This window comes from Halichoeres trimaculatus, unplaced genomic scaffold (assembly GCF_033239565.1).
Source record: "Halichoeres trimaculatus isolate MK-OKI-2021-1 unplaced genomic scaffold, fHalTri1.1 fHalTri1_scaffold_5, whole genome shotgun sequence".
NCBI lineage: Eukaryota > Metazoa > Chordata > Actinopteri > Labriformes > Labridae > Halichoeres > Halichoeres trimaculatus.
In genome coordinates, this window is record NW_027437183.1 from 20,658,800 (window position 1) to 20,683,003 (window position 24,204).

At 39.9% G+C, this 24,204-nt stretch overlaps 1 protein-coding gene across 1 annotated transcript in view; it reads right to left on the bottom strand.

Moving 5' to 3' along the window:
• Positions 1–21,665, bottom strand: part of htr7c (5-hydroxytryptamine (serotonin) receptor 7c) — a 38,080-nt gene extending 16,415 nt beyond the window's left edge. Inside the window, exon 1 of the mRNA XM_074670368.1 lies at positions 20,849–21,665. Within this exon, the coding sequence (XP_074526469.1) occupies positions 20,849–21,315 (467 nt within the window). The 5' untranslated portion in view covers positions 21,316–21,665. The remainder of the gene's footprint in view (positions 1–20,848) is intronic.
• Between the last annotated feature and the right edge of the window lie 2,539 nt (positions 21,666–24,204).

Here is a 24,204-nt window from a genome sequence, read left to right on the forward strand (position 1 = left end):
TGTCATGACAATCACAAGGCAGAAACAACCTTTCAAACAGAAGAGATCCTGCACACCTCTTGATCTCGACTTCTTTGCTGACCCGCTTTGCCTGTCGTTGGGGCCTCAGCAGATCTTGGCACGTCCCACTGATGCTCCAGTGGAGTTGATCTGGGAAAATCAGAGTCTATTGTACTTCTTTAGACCAGTGTTTCCCAACCTTTTTTGTCCTGTGTACCCCCTGAGCTTTTTTGTCATACCATGAGTATCGCTCGCTCCTGCGTGTTGATGAGTCTTCAAAAGTAGAATGCAACACATCCGGTTATAAAATGAAAATCATTTTATCTCCTCAATTTGAACATTTAATTTTCTGGTATTTTCTTCTTTTTTACTCACTTTAAACATAAAAATAAATAATATGTTGCCTTAAAAAAAAGTAATGAAAATGATTTACCAAAAGGGGGGAAAAAATGCAGCCCTGTTGAATAAGTCCACTTTAAACAGTCATTTAATCTTTCATAATCAGACAAAAAAAACACTTCATTAAATAACATTGAGACTCACTAAAGACAGTTTATTTTCTTTTTATCTGTCATCTTAGCTATTATGAGACACTTAAGCTTACTTGTCTTTATTTGCAGATAAGGATCTGTTTTGATTGTGGTATTTTGGTGTGGCTGTGTTACAAGTAGGGATTGGTACCAAATTAGATACTTTTTTAGGTACTGACTAAATTCTGTTTGTAGTAACAAGAACTGATTCATATAAAGTCAAACTCCATGTTTCTGTACTTAAACGCATCCTTGTGACTGTGAGGGAGTGGATGAGTTGCCGATTTTCCATGCTGGACCTGAACACAGCAGTGGAAGTTTATCTCCTGAGAAATAAATATGTTAAATTGATAAAAGTTGAGATTTTATGATCAAACAAATTAATATTTATTACCACATAAATATCGAAAGTACCAAAAATCGATACCATTAAGTACAGATACCAATTGCCAGGTACCAGGCATTGGTACCATATAGTTTCAGAGTTAAAGATACCCATCCCTAGCCACAGGTTATTGTCTCCCTGGGGAAATTAGTTGTAGCAAACATGTACCATTTTATGGATGGGCTTATCTCAATACTTCCAAGTTGGAAATAAATTATCAAATGTTTCTATGTACCCCCTGTGATGTGTTTGCGTACCCCTAGGGGTACACGTACCCCTGGTTGGGAATCACTGCTTTAGACCATCTTCTTCTATTGCTCTATGGTCTGGTGCTCACATGTTTATTGTACGCCTATCAGATCATGGACTGGGGTCAGCATCCTCCAACCTGACCTGTCTGCAGCTGCTGATGCCCTGTGTGTTCTGACATCTCTCCATCAAAACCAGAATTGACTTTTTGAGCAACAGTTGCTCTTCTTTTGGATCAAATCAACCATCATGAACATCAGTGAGCCTGTCTGACTCCCTCTCTCTGGACCACTGAGCACTGCAGGCCAGGGAAAACCCACAAGAGCTGCTCTTCTGGAGATGCTTAGACTTTCTTATAAAGACATCACATTTTGACACCAAGCAAAGCCGCTCACATCCCACACTTCTCCATTTCCTCTGCTTCAAAGACATCAGCAGTGAGGACCAAATGTTCACCTGCTGTTCACCCTCTGACAGCTGCTATTGTAAAGAAATAATAAATGTTCTTCACCTGTCAGAGATCATAATGTTAGGGCTGGCTGCTATATTCCTCTCATAATCTGATTCTGGACCATCTCATTTTCCTCTCTTTTGTATTCTTGGAGACAATTAGGCAAACTTGTCTTTGAACTACAGCCCCTGCTGTTTTCTGTTTCTTAATTCATCATTGCTTGTGGTTATCAGTATCACTCCTTTAACATCATGTTTCTCTCTGTAAGAGCCTTTAATGTTCTGAGTACAACATAAAGAGTTCATCTTAAAGCACTTTGTATTCCCATCCCACACTCATTATTTAACAATACTCTCTTCTCTTTTCAGCCTCCCAGTGGACTCTGAAGCCATCCTCCTGCTCTGATCCTTAACTGGAGTTCTGGCCTCTTCACTCTGATAACAACTGCCTCTCTGAGCCTCTCTGAGCCTCTCTGAGCTCCCCTAGTCCTCAAGACGCAGTAAAAGCACTTTGATATCTCTTGACCTGTCATCCATGGCGAACTGTTCATCCTATCATAAATTATTAGATGACAACAGTATTTAGTGCCCTCTCATGTACTCCAGTGTCAGTTCACAGTGGGAGGGTGCATTGCAATATTACAGCAAGAAGGTTGGAGGTTCAATTGCTTGACCCAGCATGTGTCTTTCTGTGTGGCGCATGTGTGGGTTCGCTTCCCCCCACAGTCTAAAAAGCCCTGAGATAAGTCGGTGACCTGTCCAGGATGTACCCCACCTTGCACCCAGTGACATCTGATGAAGGCTCCAGCCCCCAGTTAACTGACCCCAGAAGAAAAAAACTAAAACATGATGGATGGATGGATGGATGGATGGATGGATGGATGGATGGATGGATGGATGGATGGATGGATGGATGGATGGATGGATGGATGGATGGATAGTTCCCAGTGTGGATAGCTTCCGGTGTGGGTGTGTGACAAGCCTACACATGAAACGGCATAGGCATAGTTCTACTAATATCCGGCCGTCCCCAATTTTGTCCCCAAAATAGAGAAGAAATATGTGAATGCTGGCGGGCTGCATGCTTTTTCAGCTTTTCTGTGAAACAGCCTTATTAAGACACCACCCATTGTTATTTTGTGTCTGCACACGCTCTGTGCATATTCTCCGTCTCTATTTATCACTCTTCCCAGGACAAAGGTGCAGCACTCTTTCTGAATTAATACCACCACCCTATCCTGGTTTTAGTGTTTTGTTTGAGCTGCTCAGACAAAAGTAAAAGTAACCAACCTGTCTGTGAGCTGTATGCAAGACATGTTGAGGATTAAACATCCAAGTATTTATTGGAGAAGAGCTTTATGGGATGGGGACAGCCTTTTTCAGGCTTTTCAAACCACTGGTCTGATCTAAACCAGAGAACAAACCCATGAAGTCATAGGCTGTGTCCCAAATTGTGTACTTCTGCACTTTCACTCACTATTTTGAGTGGATAAGTGTGTTCACACTTACAGTATGCAAAACGTAGTGCGCTTTGATTTCTCAGCTGCACTCAAAACCATCATAAAGTTGAATGTGGAACGTTGGACAATTCTCACACTTAATAGTCATCATATTGGTCACATAGAGGGAGGGGCAGGAATGAATCAAATGATGAACAATGGTAGGGATCGATGAATATCTGTGAATGGCTGTGAAATGGGACTGTAATTTCCAGTAAGTGTGAAGCCGCGGTGTTTGATTCGGGACTGCACAACTCTGTAAGATTTTGTGCACATTAGGGCAAGGGTGGCCAACCTGCGGCTCGTGAACCACATGTGGCTCTTTGCCTTTCAGTGTACTGCTCTTCTATCCACTATTTAGTTATGAGTAACGGTGTGCCGATCAATCTAAAATATTGGTATACTGATGCCAAAGTTGGCATCGGTATTGATTAATATTTGGGTAATGAGATTGATACTTAAGTTTCAGTTTCTCTTCTCTACATATGTTCCTCTTAATAGCTCATGTGCTTATATCCATCTATCAGATAGATAGATAGATAGATAGATAGATAGATAGATAGATAGATAGATAGATAGATAGATAGATAGATAGATAGATGGAACTTTGTCTCTTCTGCAGTAAAACAGACATTTGTCTTTGAAACGGCTCCAAATATGAAATTAAACACACTTACAAACACAATAAATCTCGCTTTGAAAATTAGAAACGTATTGATTTTATTTCATATAATTTTATATATGTGTGAGAGGAAGTGTGTTAGAAGGACCATGTGTGTGATGTGGCTCTTTGTAATACCACGTGATTTTTGTGGCTCTTGGTCCCTGACTGGTTGGCCACCCCTGCACTAGGGAGTGCATATGCAGTGCGCGTCATGCAAGTCTGTTCATGAAAGTACACAATTTGAGACACAACCACAGATTAAAGGTCAAATGATTTCCTTTGGAAAGATTCACATGACTAAATAAAACATTTTAAACCTGGTGTTCATAATCTAAGATTAAAGGATGATGTGTCTGGAGCAGAAGCTATTTGGTTGCATCTTTAATTTTTACTGCCGCTTCTATAAATAATAATTATGTAAGTGAGATAATGAAGCAGACATTAAATTTACATTAGAAATGTGCATTGGAAAGCTTTTTATTTATTCATCTATTTCCTTAACCAGACCTCCTCAGAGGCTCATCAAACAAGAACTTTGGAATATTCCATGAGACTTTGATGAAGTTCTTTTCTAGGTTCTGAATAATTCCTGTTGCCTGTTGTTGTCTGCATGTCCATCGGTTTTGCAAAGTTGGCCAGTGACTAAAGGAGTGAAAAATAAAGGTAATTGCACTACACACTCAGACCAGTGGAGGGCAGTAAGACGGCAACAAATTCTATTCAGCAAAGATGGCACCATGGCAAGAAAAGACAGGATATTCAGCCTGTGCTTGTTCTGAATGTGATTCATTTCAGTGCAGATGGATTTGTTGTATCAACACTTGTCAGGGGATAAATGCGAGCACTATTTTAAAAACAGCTTCAACCAGTGAAACACTGTGCTTTGCATTCAGGAGCGACCCAGTTCAGTGATGATTTTCAGCGGGTGCACCCTCCTCAAACAGCTTCAGATTGTCATTGGCTGGTCCTTTTAGAAGGGGTAAATCAATTACCCCAGAATTACATTTAAACACTAGTTTCTGGGGTAGAAAAGCACCTTTGGCACCTCTGATCTTTTTGGCCAGCCTCTGTTCAATCAAGTTTCCCTGATTCTTGGCTTCACTTGTTTCTTAGTGGAGATAAGACAAGATTAGCACAAGGAAGAACGTTTCCCTCATCCTCTAAGTCTTATCAGTCTGCCTTGTCACACCACTTACTCCTAGTTTCTCGAAGGATGTACCTGCTTGTTATGCATTTAGACACTTTTCCCCCAGTCAGCTCTTGATTTCCATTATGATGGGAACCATGGTGACTATTTGTGATGCAGTGACAGACTCTCAACAGACCTTTTTTATTTCACCAAGAATATGAGATGTGAGCGTGCGTGCAACTGGCTCATCAGAGATCTTCATTAATGAGTTGATGGCACGTGAAGTGCCTTCTCTGTCCACTAACCATGATCATTTATATTGATCAGCATCCCACAAACAGCTCCATGATCTGCAAAGTCACTGAGTGAGATCCCAAAACAATCTCTTCAATAATTCTGATTCTGACTAAGCTGTTATTAAACAACCGTGGTCTGTTGGTTGAAGGTGAACAGGTGTGCTCATTGAAGCCATTTTGTTTCTTCCTCTGATGATGATGATGATGTGAGCGTGAAGACCCATGTCTTACACTCTAACATGAACATGCACCTGCCCCCTCTGAGGTCACCTTTGACACTAAATAAGCTCATAGGGATCCATTCCTCTGTTTACTCCTATAATTCCTCTGACCTTTGAGGAAAAGGAGTTGAACACTTTTAGTTACCAAGGAGACCACAGGCAGCTCCTCTTATGAGCCGACTTACTTTCTTCCAATTTGGCCTCCAGTCAGCGGTTAGTGTCGCTGAAGTAGCTGTGCAGCCCATTATCTGTCATCATTTCAAGGCTCGGCAAATGGAACAGGACAGTGAGGAGGAGTCATATCCAACTTGTTCCTCTGTCTCTACACGCGCGCTGCCATGTAACATAAAAGCAAATTCTGAGGACTGAGAGGAGCTTTTATTCTAACACTGACCTCTTCTTTTTGGGACACATAAATATCACAGATTATGAAAATCTAGGGTAAGAACCAGATGATAGTGCTTCTTTGAATTCAGGCTTTATTCAAAGAATTCTTCTGTGCAAATGCACAAAATGTGAGTCACTGTGATGAACTGATTCATCACCATTCAAGGTCGAAATGTGTTTTCTGTCCATTTTTTAAAAGTAAATTAGTCTCTTCTTTTTTCTTTATTTTTTTTTCACATTCTCACAGAGTTCTTTTATATTTAACTTAAGGTTCTGCATTTGAATGCCTCTGTCTGAAAAGTTTGTTTCAGCTGCTGTCTCATTAAGGCTTCCTGCTCATTAAACCCCCTCTGATTGGTCAGACCTCTGACCTTGGTGTTTTAGGCCTGACTCAAACATGCCATGAACCAGTTAAGAGCTCCTTGTGCTATGACTTCATCATTTCAGCAAGTCTTGTAAAGATGGTGAACAACCAGCTTTATTACTTTACAACCACATTACATTTACATTACTTTATAACCACACTTTATTTCCAACTATCCATGTTTAAAATATGACCAAGCATTATGCCTCCTCTTTAAAGGTGCTGTGAGGACTGTCTTAAAAAGCAAATGTTTTTCTGGGTGGAAGACTCCGTTTCCCATGAGCACTAGCACCCACTGTTGCAAGGGCATGATTCTTACAAAGGCGCATTTGTTTTGGAGATTGGATCTTCTTTTAAACAGAACTTGTTCAAGAAAAGTTTTCAATGAGTACAGAGCAATGAGATGAGGTATTAATCAATAGTCATGTAGCGCTTTTGTTTAAAACAACAAGCAAACTTTGTAAACCCAGATTGTACCATCTTTTAGTAACTGGCTATATTAAGCGCTACTCACAACCTGATTTTGGGAGTTGAGTAATCACATTTACATATAACCTATTTTGGCTCTGAACATCTCGTTTCAAAGTATGGATTACAATCAGGCATACTGTAAGCTAGAAGAGAGACTTCCTAAAGATCACTTAAAAACTTCTCACAGCCCTTTTAAGAAACAAAAGACAAGGAATGAAATATGTAAATGTGATACATGAATACAGCAGATAAATTCCTAATGATTCAACAGCTCAAATAAATCATTAAATCATCTTTAAAAAATATTTAAGTTAAATTTTCATTTTATTATTAAACATTTAGAGTTATCTTGTTTTTGTTTTTAGCCTGGAGCTGAGTTATCAGCAGAATTGTACAGTCAGTCTATGTTGTTATTGTTATCAATAACATCAACAAAACTTGTTTGTATAAATTATTATTGACTATTATTGACTTGATACTGACTTCAGTATCAGCATTGAGCACATCCTTTGAAACTCCTCCTAAAACCATTCCAATAGTATAATATTGTAAGAAGTACGATGACAGACTGAAACTTTTCTTTGCCTTTTATTGTAAAGTATTTTGTGACCTCTCCTTTTGAAAGGTGTCTTGGAAATAAACTTCACTTACTTCTTGCAGACATTACATCAGTCTGCTTCAATAGTGTGAAAAGCTCAAACATTATTCCTCCCTTCCTTTTGGTCATTGTGTCTTATTATGTAACTTAAAGGACCTTGAATGTCTTTGTTGTTAAAGCGCTCTGTACATATTCCTGCCTATGGCCAACACCTGTAGATGTAGCTTTATGGCTAACAGTTGCATCATCACTGTTTGAGCAGTAGCCCATATGCAACATTAATAATTTAGTATGTGTGAACAGGTGTTCACTTTCACTGAGAGTGTTCCTCATCTCAAAAAAAGAACAGGATGTAAGCTTCATTAAAACTTTGTGATGCTCAATAAAATACAACAAAGCTGAGGATTTACAGACTGCAATATTTAGTAAACAAACACCTTATACATGAAACAAACTGCAAGGATGTCAGCAAATTAAATCCTGTGAGTTCAGCTACTCTAAACATATTAAAACCAAAATCCAGACTGACAGGAGATTCACTGCTCAGTTCAGCTCCAGGAACATGAACGCTTTCCAGGACTGAGGCGCAAATTGAATCAAATTTGATTTCACTCACCATGACAAGATCAGCGTATCTGATATGCAAAAATAATCTGTTCCTGTCTGTGCACAATGAGCAGGAGACACAAACGATGACTGATGACAGGGATATTCTTTTCAAGAGTCTTTTGGTTGCTGTTTATCTCCACTACAAGCAGCAGCAGGAAAAAATAATCCACACTTACTCAGCCTCTATCTGCTGGGAAAGCTCATACCACTGCACGCTTTAGCTACTACATTAGATTTATGGTCAGACAGGATCAATTCAAGTAGCAGACAAACAAAATACCGTTACAGGTGAGCACACACAGCTGTGACAACACTGTAATCATACTGATAATACTCATCTAGTGACGTGAAGGTCACTGAGGTGGTTCCTGAGAAGTTCATGCATAATAATATGACAAACACGGTTAATCTGGTGGGTAGGCTTAAACAATGCAATGAGCTTAACATGAACAAAGGAAGAAGAGGTGTATTATTCCAAACAGCCAAGCATAATAAGTCAGCTGTGGACCAAATATTGGCCGGGTGGCATTAAATTATGAAATCATTCATCTGGGAGTCTGGACGACAGATTTTTGGGAGATTAAATGAACTAAACACATCCATCTGTGCCTGCAGATCATTGGCTGAACACTTAGAACAGTGCATTAATACAGAGCACTAAGGGTTATCAGATAAGAATAAAAATGCCATTTTAAAAGGAGAAATGTAAGGACAGTAAATAAAGTGAAAACACTCACTGAACATCTGTGCACGTCCTCACTCACACATTATCTCTAAAAATAGGTCTTATCCTCTTGTCAGGGATGAATTGCCATTTCAGATTGTTGTAGTATTACATTTAATGAAGTAAATGAAAAGATACAAAAAAATTGGAGCCTTCAGTGTTAATGGGTTGTTTGGGATTGGGCTGAAGTTTGTTTCTGAATTTAAAAGTTTTTGAAAAAGAACATAGAAATTCAGGACTACACAAAAATACATTACTTCACGAGTAAAAAAGCAATAGACTATAGAAGGTAAACTTTATCATCTGCTTAACAAATGTAAGTGTAAAACAAGGTGAACATGCACCAGATCCACGTCTGTTCCCACTTTGCTTCTCTTACATGTTGACAGCATCATCTCTTATCAGTTACACTGGCCGTGTGTAAGGTCGAGGACCACCAGGAAAGTTCCCTGGCTTCCCATCCTCCTGATGATCCTCTTCTCATTCATATTGGGCTGGAAAACCTCAACTCTGTTGACCCCTAGCCTGGCTCTTCTCATCAGTTTTGATGTTGCAGTAAAGTTAGATATGATCTGCTGTGGACGGAGCGTATTTTCTTTTGAGAAACAAATGATGTTTTGTTGTGGTTTCAGTCCCCAGCTTTCTATCCCATCACATCTGCTCTTTGCAAATTGATGCTCTGTTGCTCTGACATTCAACAAAAACAGAAGTCTAGGTTAATAAAACGTTTAAAGTAGATAATCAAAACATGTAAATACTTATATGAAATGATACTTTATTCAAAATTAGGGATTAGGATTTATTCAATTCACTTGGATAACACGCTCAGGAGCTCTCACCGACCACTCAGGCACACAGGCGCTGTGTGTCAAACAAATTACAATGACACCAAAGTACTTCGATTTGGAGCATCAAGATGCAGCTTCACAGAAGGACGTCAACAGGTAACCACATTAAAACATCTTAAATGGTACGAGCATAACATTGTAGTGCCTTGTAGTATTTACCCAGTGTTACACAGAGGACAATGCAGCAGTAACAGTTTGTGAAACGTCTACATGCTCTTTGTTTCCAGCAGTATATTCCACATTGTTGTTTTTCCTGTCTCTTGTTTCTCACACACTCAAAGGGACTTCAACGTGTGCCATGCCAGGCTGCCCACACTGCAATGACCCAGTTTGTGGCCACTTCTGGGACTCAGTTTTTTGCTCAAGGGCAGTTTGGCAGTGATGCGTCGCCATAACTCCATTTTCTATTTCACAGCTGGAATACAAACTCTGCAGACTTCAGGCAGTTCACAGACTCACTTCTCTGCATTCAGACAAAATGACCAAAGAAAGGAAAATTTAGCTGAGAGTCTCAATGAAATTAACATTTTCATCATAGAGTAAAATATTTAAGATATGAGTGGAGTACACAACTACTAAATAGTGACGCTCATAAACTAGGGGTGAAAGTCAGAGAGAAATGTCAGGTACTCAGTGCCTCCATGTCTAAAGAGACTGATTTTAATAGATTTGACTTTAGCAGCTTTACAGGTCCTCACATTAAGACACTTGAGGTTAATTCTTCCTCTAAATATTGAAAAATGATCAGTGAGTAGATGCACAAGATGGTCACCCAAGGCAAAGGTCTGATGTGTGTGTGTTAGTGCGCAACTCTCAGCTCCATCAAGAGGAAACTCATTATTCCCCTGCTTTGTAAACGCTTGTTGGCCCTTTTGTTCAATCTTGATGAATAATGGACTCCACCTTTGTTATGCCAAACACAAAGCGTGATTTATGTCACATGAAAGTCTCTCAGCACTTCAACCTTTTCTTCTTCCTGCCACCGGAGATGGTTGGGTGAATAGGATGACAAGCTGGGAACAGCTAAAAGAAGCGAGATTTCTATCTTTGGACTGGTCTCTAATCCATCATCCTGCATGTCAAAACGCGCAGGAAAGTGCAACAAATCAAATCTGCTGCTGATGTATGGGAGCAAGTTAGACCCAGCTCTTCAGGAAGTGAGGAGATCAAACAGTTTTCAACAACCCTTTGACCCTAAAATCCCACAAAACACCGATCAGTTCAGTGGAACAAGGTTTGAGGGAAACATCAACTGAAATAAATCTCAATTAACTTCTTGACCAACCACAGAGCCATTTAACACATTCTGCAGCTTCACTCTGAAAGGCAAAAGCCAACAGCTCTTCATGTCTGAGTCCTCACCCTTCACCCTTCTCTTCACTCTAGAGTGTCCTCATAGTCGAGTGTCTCTCTACAGCTCTCCACAAAGTCACAAAAGCAGGAGCCAAGGCAAAAAATAAAGAAAGGAAAGGGACATTTAATACATCTTTAGGCTGAACTTTGCTCAATTCAAACAGCATTCAGCTATCACAATCATGCTAACACACCAAACTCAGACAGTGAAAACATTCTTAAAGGTGTCACATCACATAAGGCTGAGGAAGACAGTGACATATAAATCATCTTCATGGTTTTGTTCAGTATCTGACGTTTTCATTGAGAGTACAGTTATACCCACACCCCATTCATTAACATAAACACATATCCTTGTATGGGCTTTCAAACCCTGACAGCCAAAAGTACCATCTCTGAGTGTTTGGGTTTGACTCTTAAGGGTTTTTCAAGTTTTCCATGTTTTTGTCCAGGGTAGCAGAAGTTTGGTTGGTGTTGGCTCTTTCTTTCCCCTGCTTTGAGTTTTTGTGTGGACTACGGGGGATGTATGGGATGTAAGGGATGAGTTCAAGATGTGATCAAAATCTGGACAAGGTTTGTGATCTCACAGGTTCTGGTTTATAACAGTGGCTGCTGGTATCATCACCTTTAAGTGGCGACACTAAACAAAATCTTACTTTTCATTCGAGCAGTTTACAAAAATAATTCAGTGTTAAACTAAAGATCAGTTCCAGGCTACACTGAAAGCAAAGCACTAAAAATCTCTACCTGCTGAATATTTCTTGAGCTGATTTGAAGGTTTCAAGTTAGCCACGGATGTTACAGTATAAAACATTTGGAAATAAATTTCATGTAAACAACAAACTGAAGGTAAACTTCTATATAATCTCAGTGTATGAACTTTTAAACCTGTTCATGTTTCTTACCTTCACATGACAATGCAAAACAAAATCTGAAAAACGTCTGACGGTAAATGATGTCATAAAATATGTTACGGTAAAATATACAAATTGTGCGACTTGCTAAACCCCATCTGCGCTACAGTGACATCTTGTGGTCTTTTACAGCCACTACCTCACATTAACATGCACAGATAAAGAATAATATAAACAAAAACTTGTTTGAAGGCTGTTTCCAGTTTAACTTGTATATAACCAGATGACTGAGGCAACACATAACCTGCACAAACATGTGGGTATCAGACTGCAAAGAGGGCTGATGGTGCTCGCTCTGCAAGCAGTATGTTGTGTTGAATAGACAATTCTTAATTTAACTGTTCACTGAGAGTTTTAAAACTTTGAGACAAGTTACATAAGTTTCTGTTTTGATGAAAGTCAGAGCATCCTTAGTGTATATTATTAATTTCAAGAATTTAAAAACCTTGGACTGAACTCTTGGTTGAAAAAAACATTGTTTTATTTATACAAATATTTACATTTTTGATTTTCTCTCTGTGAGGACCAAGAAAAGCAAACACACCTCATTCTCCCTCCTCTACCAAATGCAACAAGAGGAAGTTTAAATCTGCTAATTATGGAAACGTCCTTGTGGTTTGAATGAATCGTACCATACATACCTTCATCGGTCCTTGTGTGGCTGCCATATATTTCACTATGAGCCATATTTAAGTACATTTTCAGCAGAAAACCCTAAAAATAATGCTGGCAGGTCAAATCATTTTAAATCTAAAGCAAGCAGTCCTCTACAAATCTTTGCAGTGAGCCTTAAGGTTTGGTGACTAGACTCTGGTTAGAAGAGGGGGACGATGACATGACAAACAACAAGTCATACTTTATGTGTTTCCTTTCAGCTTTTCTGTTCTCAGACATCAGAGCAGTGTTCAGGGTCATTCCCACACATCAGCCCATTGGATCATGTGATCTGCAGATATTTTATGTTCTTCTGCCATAAAACCATCAAACAGTGAGTCAAACAGGAAGAGAACCAGCAGCCCAACAATGATTAACTCAGCAAAGCATTTCTGATTCATTCATAACAGTTTCAACCTAGACAGTGTTTGTTTACAGGACATGGAGTTAAAATTAAACTAGTTTTTCCTCATTAGACAGCACAGCTTTCATATGGATACATAAAACATCAAATAAAACTCCTGTATGTAGCAGAACTCTGTTTCTGATCTGAAGATTTAGGAACTTGGTGTCACGTCCTTTTCAACACCTTAACACTCTTTCTTTCTTTCTTTCTTTCTCGCTTCAGCCTTCTTTTAGAAGCATAAATCTGCATTTTATCTGATTGAAGTGAAAAAGCAGGAGATGTCCAATCCCCCACATTTCACAAGGTGGTCGACAAGTGGGAAGTGAGCAGAGCCTGAGCGCGAGGATCTCAGGCGTCACATCACATTACCTGAGGATGCGTCAGCAGGGTCAAGTCATCTGTGTGTCTGCCGCTGAATGTTCCCAAGCTGAACTAAGCGGGTGTGTGCCTCTCCTGGGACAGACTTACACCCTGACCTCAGAGAAAATATGATCAGAAATGGAGGTCAGGTCAAAGCGGGAGCTGTGTGTGAACAGAGCTCTTTATTGACACAGCGGCTGATAGGAAGCGATGTGAAGACTGTGGCTACTCCAGCAGCCATCTAAGTGCCCTAAGCGTTAAGTCCACCCTCAAATCCCCCGCTCAAACTTACAGGTGTGATCACACCTACGCTGTGTTTTCTTTAGGCTGGTCCTCAGAGGAAAAGTTTGCTTTACGGCAGTTATATCATATTTTTCTTGACCTACATCCCTCCTCTCCTCTGCACATACCATAGATAGCCCAACTGGACTCTATTTGTTTAGCTATCATCTATCTCCAACACCATTTCCTCCTCCCTTCAGTTCTGTCTTTTTATGTGAGGACACGCAGAAAGTCTTCCCTCCCACTGTTGTGAATAAATCATTCATAGTTGACCTCTGAATTATTCAACATACAGCATATTATTTCAGTGAAGGTAAAAACTGTCTGTAGCTCAAAAAGAGAGTAACATTTTTAGGGAAGTGTGCATGCAAGCAGCTAATCCTTATGAGAGAGAGCATGCTGGGATATCTGGTGAAAGGGCAGCCCTATGTTTGAAAAGCAGGCCCTGGGTGAATATCTTCTCATTTCTTCACTTCATAACGCTCAGACTGGATTCCTCTGCTGTGACTGGGTCAATGCTGCGCCCTGTTAGGCTCGGTTTGCAGCGTTGAGTCTGGGCTTATTGAGGCTGGAGGTGAGGAATGGCTACTCAACCATAAACCTGCTTTCACGGCCCTAAGTCAACATTTGCACATTATGCACAAAATCAATCACTGAGGAGTTTTTGCTGTTCTGAAGTGACCCGGGCCGCAGACATGTAACCTTTCCTTTGAGTCTGATGACAGCTTGCTTTTAGTGGGTGAGGATGACTCCCTGCTACTTTTGTCGGCTGTTGCCAACAGTGATGGCAGTATCTTGAAGGTTAAAACATTTTGAGGTTGGACTTTGTGATGTGTGATTCTGCAGTATTATTTTTACATTTACATTTACATTTACAAACAGAGGACTTTTCCAGTGAGATCACACATATCTCATTTATAAACATCTCTGTCTATAATGAGTGAGTGCACAAAATTTGCACATCAACAATAAGATCAACATGCCAACGCTGTGTTTACTTTTGTTGTGCGTCAGCACTTTTCCACGTATGCTCTAAATCAAACCAAAACATCCACGTTGTCTCTTTAATCTAGCAACCCCCTGTTTATGCTTTTCCACAAACAAAGCATGTTATTAAGACTGAACAAATATTGATACATCAGAGGATCAGGTAGGGTTGCAAATGAGTGGAAAGGTTCCGTAAAGTTCCAGAAACTTTCCAGAAAATTTCCGTGGAAAGTTCAGCTTGGGAAATTTGGAAATATTCTGACATGTTTTATCAAAACTTACTTGACTTCATGTCATCCTTAGACGGAGCCTTTATTGATTTGTGCTGTAAGTATCATGCACAGTGCATCAAGGGAGTGTGGCCTCAATAGCCCAGCATTCAGCAAAGTGCTGCTATGTGATCAAGGAGTAAGCGGGAGCTTCAGGTGAACTTGCATTACATCTGTTTTGTTTTTTGTTTTTTTGCCAAAATTTTACTACAATATAAATATCCTAGCTTTATTTAAGGTCCTCATAAATTCACATTTAACTCCCAAAAATTATTGTTTTTCTGTATGATTTCTCTAACTTTGAATATCCTGGAATTTCACAAGCCTACTATCAGGATACTTAGTATCACAATGGTATTTTACATTTTCCAGCCCTCACATCAGTATATTGATTGATAAATTAATGTTTGGTCCCTTTTGTTCCTTGAATTTCTGTAATCACACTGTCCTCCACCTGTAGGTTTTGCTGTTTTACCAAGAGTTGGGCCCCTTGAGCTTTATGATAGCCCGAGTAAGAGAGGGAGAGATAGCAACCGTTTGGGGTCAAGAAAAGCTAGTGCCATTAATAAAAGTACAGTTTAAAAACAAAGTAAAAGAAACATGTCATGAGATTCTTTCACAGTCACTCCTCACAGAGACCCTGGTGTAATTTTACATCCCAGTCTGTGGATGGTCTGTGAGCTGTACACCATGATCACTGACACACAGAAATGTCTCAAACACAGCAACATGACAACATTGGCAGAAGCCTTTTGTAAACCTTATTGTCAGAAATATGCTAATCATTAAGCCTTTAGTTACTTTTAATTTTCATTCAAATTAAATAGGAAAGTTTCTCATTTTTGAGTGGCCATGACTTATCTTCTAGTTACCCTGAATGTAAACAGATATCTATGTTGTCATCATGTGTCATAATGAAGTTTAAAATTTAGGTTTTGTGACAACTTTTTGTTTCAGTTTATTATGAAGGATATTTGGATTAAATACTTCTGACTCAATGTTTTCTCTTTGTATGATCCCTGTTATCAGTTAAAATCATGTGTGCGATTGAAAACTGAGGCTAAGTCTGTTGAAATTGCTGTTATTTTTCTTTTAAAAATCTCAGGGTGTCCATAAAATATTTTGAAGAAGAAGAATTCATTGAATATACAATTTTTTATTTAATACTTCTGTATTTATTTACACTCAAACAAAGGGGGAAACTTGGATTTATTTTTATTTTTTTAATATGCTACGATTTACTGATCTGGCCCACTTGAGATGAAATTAGGCGGTATGTGGCCCTGAAACTGAAATGAGTTTGACACCCCTGGCCTATACAATATACAGTCTATGAATAGGCTAATAGGGTCATTTCATCACATGTATCATTAAACACATTGCTATTACCTCACCCTGTGCTCCACTGAATGACATATTGTACAGTCAAACCATGGTGTGTGTGCAGAGGACAGCCTTGTGACCTGGAATAAGAAGTGCAGGTTGTCGTAATGGATTGTGCATTCATTTTGCTACAATATTTAACATCAATAACTAATAATACTGTGACTAAAGCAGCTTCGATATGTTGTCCATATTGTTGTCAACCATTTCTATTGTGAACTACTATTGGTTTGGCCGTGTAGGGAGATGTACTTCACACAGACAGGACAAAACACTTATTGACAACATGTCTCCATCCCAGCTGTTTTGACATTTCTCTGTGGCACAGTCCATAAAACAAGATCACACTCTTTGTTTTGTGTCCTATAGCCACAGTGAGAAACTTCATGCGTCAAGGGTAAAATGTCTAACATATAGTTAATCCCAAAACTGTCTCAGATGTGCAAAAACAAGCACAGCACCAGTCTGTTGACCCAGGCTGGATGCTAAGCCATGAGATGATTTGGTAATGCGGATATATTAATAAATAAACAAATTAAATTATGTTTTTATTCTGTGTCCTGATGAGAAGGAGCTCTAATCCAGCCATGTAGTGATAAAAAAGGGGTTTTTAATATCACATTTTGTGTCAGTAAGTCTGGAGTCAACAAAAACACAAACTTGACCAATGCATGGTTTTAATTATAGTTAGATCAAGTAATTGTTTCAGCCTTACACCTTACCAACATACAACACTGGACTGCAAGAGTTGCCCCTGGAGTGACCTTGGGATCCTGTCTTTAAAAATATAGGGCTCCTGTGTGAAAAGTAGCATATTGATGGTCATTATTTAACTTCTTTTATGGTGACTTAAATCTCACTTTGCCCAGGGACCCTCATGGGACCTCGGGGCTGATTTGATGGTTAAAGTAACTGGTGAATGTCAGAGGTGTTGCACTCTACTGGAATAGAAACATTCTCTCAGAGAGCATCTATTGATGCCTGTCAAGTCTCTGCAGGATCATAAATTCATTGGCCCTGTACACCAGGGACCCCTCCTATAGCACCAGATTGTTCATATTGGCATTTACACTGCAGCGACCTGAAGCAGCTCCCAGAGACTATCAGTGTTTCCCAGAGACAATACAAGCTCCCTAAACAATCCTGCTTATTTCAAAGCCCCATTTGCAGCTCCCTCTCCTCTCCGGCTTCATTAGACAATGCATGTCCTTGGAAATCCTAAACGACAGCGAGAGAGCGCTAATTACAACTAATCGTGTGTCTAATTGGCAATTCCCAACCTAATGAATTATCTCTTTGATTCCTGTTGTGAATCATACACTGATAACACCACACTAAGTTAAAAAAAAACAGTCTGTTTTCACAGAGATCAACACACACAGTTTGAGAGAGTCAGGATAAAAATAACCCCACTCTGACATCATGTTTCTTTAACTCTCAGAAGAAAAGACTCCTGAAAGGTTGGGGCAAAGTGTGCATACTTTTTTTTATTTCATGGCACCAGATTCAATCACCTCCTCTATCTTTCCAGACATGCTCTCTCACAGGTGAGTCCATTTTGTCCTCTCTGAGAATATCCTGTGAGCAATTCCCATCTCTAATCACAGACAATGGCCGTGAGACCTGGCGATGGCAGCTCGCCACACTCCTACTTATCCTCCACTGGAACACAAAGATAAGGCTGCTGCTGTGACACATTGGCGTTGTTCGCTGCTGTTCAGGTTAATTCTTTTCATCGAACACAATGTCCTCCCTGTGAATTTGCTGAGGTCATGATTTCAAGAATGTGAGAGCAACGCGGCAGCATATTACCTGAAGAGGCCAGCTTATGTCCTCATAGGGCGTTAAGTGGCCACAGATGACTTTTAAATCACACTCCATCCATCCATCTTCAGCGCTCACTGTGACCTCCGCCTCAACCCCTGAAGGACTTGTTCCTCGACAACACTAATTCTGTTGCTCCCTATCTCACCAGCCTGAAACACATCCACACATCTGTCAGCAGACCGGAGCAGCCACGCTGTGTCACAGTCTGATATTTATGATCCTGCTACTTCATGCATCCTCCATTAAGACATCATTCTCAGCATGATGTCTCTGAATTAATAACTGACAATCACTGCACAAGAGGAAATAATCAGATCATCAATACGACAATGAGCTTCTGTCTTCATTACTGGTGGAGCAGTGAAACCTATCACTTGACTCCTACGTCACTGTGGATTAAAGTGAGAGCAGTCGACACGTCTCATTTGTTACAATCCATCAGGATCTGATCAGGCAAGCAGGGACTCCCAGGAGCCATAGTCTGGCTCACATGCAGAGAAAAGGAGGAGCCTGATTGGTAGAACCAAGTGTGCACACTTCCATCTTTTTGAATATGGGACTGAAAACGTCTCACAGAGGAGGATTCAGGAGTAAACTTCCATGACTGGCGTGTCATGGAGGTTTCATTGAAAGTAAACCTCATGTTTATGGATGCAGTGAAGAGGAAATACAGTTTCCAGCGAAGGTAACATAATCTGCTGGACAGGTTGCAGCTCTGTGCTTACATATTGTTGTGACAGGAAAGGAATAAAGGAGCAGGTGTGCAAGGGGGGGCGGTACAAAACTTTTGGAGCAACTGAAGGCAACCAAGATCCCAAACAAAAAGACAGACTGTTTTTCCCTTTGATGCAGAGAAATAAAGAACGTCAAATGAAGAACAGACTACAGACTTTAAGATGTTTCCCAAAAACAAAACAACTGACAAACACTACAAAAAGAGAGAACAGCCTGAGTTTGACAAGAAGAAAAGAAAAAAGAAAAGAAGTTCAGGAATGAAATACAATATGTAGCTTTGTCCACATGGGGGTTGCTAAAAACAACACAAACTTAAAGTTACTAACAGGTGCTTTAAAGTCAACTGCAACTCCAAATGAAAGAAGCTACATGTCTGTTTACATAGTTGTTAAGATCCATTTTGTTGTTGAACTTTGTGCAAAAACAACAAATATTGTTGAAATTTGCTTTTCCTCTTTCGACAAGAACAACAAAACCCTCAGAAATGTATCATGCAAGTAAAAAAGGAACACAGAGGAGCATCTCTCAGCTAATTTGTCTGATTGACAGTAGTAGGTTTGTCCCGTGGTTATTTTAGAATGATTTGATTCAGCATGAAATTACAAAGAGTGTCATCACCTGGATTACTGTAATATCATGAAGGATTTAAAAAATCTGGAGAAATCTTCACTAAATGGAAAAAGCTGAAAAACAAATTCTGGATGCCTATGATGTTTGGACCCTCAGGTGGAGCTGCATTGAAACAGACAGGACTCTATAGTGGATTTCACTGCATGGGCTAAAAATAACACCAAAAGTTTGTGACATTACTCCACTGGCTACATGAATGGAGGTTGACGCTTTACCATTCAAAGAGGAGACAATATATTAAAATGATTAAGAAATGCTTTTCTGGCCCTGGGACCACCTGCTCTGACTGTGCAAGGTACAAGAGCCAGATGCAGTGATCAAAAAGCTTGGGCTGAGATTAGTGCCACTCAAAACTAAATTTGAATTATTATATTAAATTAAAAAAGATGATCTAAGATTGAATTTAATGTTTTGGGACTGAATTTATTTGCTTTGAAATTGTATCCAGTCCACTTAAAATTTTAATATTTTTATTCTTTCAATTCAAAAAATTAAACGCTGAGCTGAAATTGAATTGTTGAACCTAAGTTTTGCGACGTGAAATTAAATATTGTTTTTTTTTTTATTTAAGGAATAAAGACAGCTGAATTTTCGACTGGTTAAAAACAATTTCATAGTAAATAAATTTCATTTTAAAATATTAATTTTGATTTTAACTGCGCTTTCCAAACTCAATATAAAAATCTAAATTCAGATTCTAGCAGCAACAACTTCAGACAATAAACATGCCCAAGTCATCATTTGTTTAAACTGCATCAATCTTAAAATGTGCATATATTTTTTCCATGAAAAAAAAAAATTTTTTTTTACTATTTATTTGCACTAGTTGCAGTTACTACATGGTTCAAATGATTTCACATTTTATTTCTCATGAAGTGAGAACTTTAGATATTTATATTCTCTTTTAATAAGAAGAATCAGGCTCAGATTCTTAACATGCTGCCATTGTGTTGTGTATTTTTTGTTATTTTGTTTTTTGTTTGTCTTAATGAATAAAGGTGAATTCAACATCTCATGTCGTATATTATGAGTTGAAAAATAAACAGTAAGGGACTGACATTCATACATAAATGTATGAGTGTCAGTCACTCTTGGTCACTTTCCTCCAAAAATCTGGATCCGCCCCTGCAGATGTGACCTTGTGTCCTTAATGCCATCTGAAGGACGATTGCATGTCATGGTTTCGTGGGATTTGTGGTCGATGAGCGCTGATCCTAAACGCCTGATTGTGGGAAACATTTATGGTCCAGTCAGGTAAATTAATTGAGCCTGCCATAAATTAATCAGAGGCTGCGTATTAATTTTCAGCCTCAGTGGATTCATTCGCACAGATAATCGAGGGATTGGCTGAAGTAGACATGAGCAGTATAACGTTATTTCCTGGTTCAAAAATGCCAAATTAATTTCATACGGTGTACAGCTCATTATTTTTTTCTGTGACTGACTTTTCCCGCGCACAATGTAGGAAACTGTTGGAGATAAGTTTATTTAAGGAAAGGTGTTTGCCATTTATTCTCGCCTTGAGCGCAGAGCGCGCTGCGCACACGCGTAAAACCGTTGGTTTCACAGTAGGGTGTCATATGTCATTATCTGGATGCTTCAGCAGGTAAGTTTGGAAACTCACCTGTCCACGCTGATCACACATAGGGTCATGATGGAGGCGGTGCAGCACATTACATCCATTCCGATGAAGATGTTGCAGAAGACCTCTCCAAAGAGCCACTTCCCCCCGGTGAGGTCCGTCACTATCACAAACGGCATCACAACTATGGCCACTGACAGGTCCGCCACCGCGAGGGACACCAGCAAGTAGTTTGAAGGCTGCCTCAGCTTCTTCACCACGCACACCGCGATCACCACCAGCGTGTTCCCCATCACCGTGACCGCCGTGATGATCGCCAGCATCACCCCAATGATGATCTTCTCCGGGCGCCCGAAAGTCTGCAGCTGCTCCGCGCACGACTCGTTCCACATGGTGGTGGGACTGATGGTGACGAGGACGTTGTAGTGCGGCTGCGGAGTGCCATTGATAACTTCGGAAATATCCTCTTTCTTGTAAAAAATGAGCTCAATTCCCGAAGTGTTGAACATCACGACAACGCTGGCTCCGTGGGGGTGCAAGGGACGCCTCGCCACTGCACTCCAGTTACGCGCATATTTGGATGTGTGTTGCCCGCTTTCGGTGCCTGTCCAGCGGTTTCAGATCGAGGCTGTTGCAGCTGCAGCACATCACATCTGACAGCGACTAACTCTTGTCAGGTTTCTTTTTAAAACTAATCCCTCTGAGTAATAGTTGGGGGCAAAAATCAAAAGTTCTACGTCAAAACTATGAATGGAAAAGAAGTTTAAGAATCCACTAACACAGCAGCTCTCAAAGTACCTGTCTCTCTGAGCGCGAAGCAGACACTTATGGAATATTTGGTGGTTGCGCTGCGTAAACCGCACCTACTCATGTGACGCATCATTCAGGACGCACACACTACCAGCCAACGAGACACGGAGGGATATACGACGACAGTTTCAAGAGAATACGGGGATCTCCAGGCGTGTAAAATCATGAATACTTAAATGGTCACTTGGGCGCAAGGGTTCCCATTCCACCTGTTCATAACCACATTTGCACACAGTGAATTCTCATTTATATATAGAAATTGACGTCTGTCTCACTCATATCTGGCTGTGAATAAATCACCAGACTCCCTGAAGTCCCACACAATATCACACATTAATGCTTCTCAGTGCATCTCGATGTATATTATTCTATACAGAGTGAGGTGCCAGGTGGTCTGCAGGTGTCAGATGCATAATTTAACATGTTTTATTTTTAAAGGCCAGTCTGTTAAAGAAAAACATGCCGCTCATTTGTTGCATTGGACAAATTATTCACGGCACAAAATAACACAGAACAGTGCAGCTCAAGGATTTTCTTGACAGTCTGTGGTGCCTCAGTCTTACAGTTCTTCTTGATTGTTTACACACATTTTCTGAAAGCATGCCTCAGAGCACAAATTAAAAAGCACACACACACACACACACAGTGGGCAAAACCTCTCAATTCTGCTGAAAAATGAAACTTTGCATTCAAAACGTAATTTATCTCTAAGTGGTATTTTGTTGTCAAATGACACACAAACTATCGTATGAATAGACTTTTATGAGAGCCAGTTGAACACTAATGTACTCAATGAGAAACACTAATGGATGAAAAACACTTCTCCATTCATCATGACTGAGGCCATTGTTTTGTTCAGTGTTACACCTACCACAGATAGTATATACATAAGTATGTTGTAAAATATTTTTGAATATTGCTTTTATACTTTGAATAAACAAATACGTGGTGATACATTTTATTTTTTCCACAAAAACAATGTACACAGCATACATCTCGACCAACACAAAGGTGCACATACAGTAGTTTATAAAACAAAAGAAGAATTTACAATGTACAGTTACAGTTTAAAAAAGAAAAAAGCTATGCTGCATCCTCTCTCCATCCTCTCATGATTTCAGTTTCTCGATCAGGACATTTTGGCCACCCTCATTATTAGACCATGTTTGACCACATGATCAACTAAAGGGGATCAGATCTCATTAGAGATTACACTCCTTATCTATCCTTGTCCTCCTCCTCCTCTCACGCTCACTCCTCTGGCTCTGCCTCTGTGTCCAGTGATGTACGGTGGCCAGTAGGTGTCAGCCATTTCACAAAAGCAACAACAATGTAACACAACGACTCAAGTGCAACAGCTACAACATGAATGCAAAAGCAACAACACAATGGAAGTGCAGCCACAATGAAAGTTAAAAGAACAGTTATCCTAATGGGCACAGAAAAGTTGTGAAAGTAAGTAAATGATTGTTGTGGGGTTTTTTTTCCTTCAGCCATGATAAATATAGCTTTAATGCTAACATTATTGATTTGTAAAGCTAAATATAATATGACTTGTTTTGTTTGGAGATCATGTTTAAAAGGTGGACTCAAAAAAGTACAGTAGGTGTAATTAAACCACGTTTCCGTTGTTATCAATCTAAAATTCTATAGTTCTACATTTTAATTTAGCAGACATTTTTGTCCAAAGGGACGTACAACACAAACAAGAATTTAGACAGAAGAAAAGCCTAGTTAGTGCGAGAACAGTGCTACAAGTTATTTGGCTGCAGGTGCTGCCATAAAGTGCAGGATTTTTTCTGCAGACCTTGATGGTAAATTACTGGTTCTTAGTTGAGAGACATTTTCAAAAATCCTGTCTCTTCCACAAACATCTACAATAAAATATCCCATTTTCTGGTGTCTGCATCCAGCAAAACCACCAGTTTGTTAAAGAGCTCAAGACCCAAACAATGTGTCTCATGGTTGCCTCACTTTCTCAAAGTTCAAAGCTGAGCATAGATGAGAATCGAAAGCCTGATGGTGCTTTCTGGACAGCTGTGGCAGATGGGAAAGCTTCCCAGAACTTCAGCTGCCTACATCATCGTCCAGGCAGGAACAGCTGTGGTGTGTCTCTCCCTCTGGCGCTGGGGGAGTCAGTTCTGTTTCCCACAATTCCCTCACAGTCATCACTGTGCCCGTCCCCAAATGCCTTCACTACAGCTATGGCCTTTTACCCATTATCATCTAGCACTCAGTGACAGCCAGGTCAGCAGTGACTGTTGCGTCAGATTAGAGACAGTGACCACTGACAGTTTCTGCAGACCTCCAGCTGTCAGGGATGTTTAAACATTAACACTGAGGATATTGCAGATTTGGATGACTCTCCAGGAATGGAAACCTCTGAGGCAAGTCCTCGAGGTTTATGCAAAACAACCTGTCAGCATGTCAATGTCTCATTTCAGCCCCCCTGAGGATCTTGTAATGAAAAGGGTTAAACAGGAATGGATTACACCTGCTTTGGGTGCAATAATGAGAGATGGATGGTTAGGAAAGAGAATGAGGAGAGGATTTCCAATCAACTGCTGCAAACAGTTCACAGTTAAGAG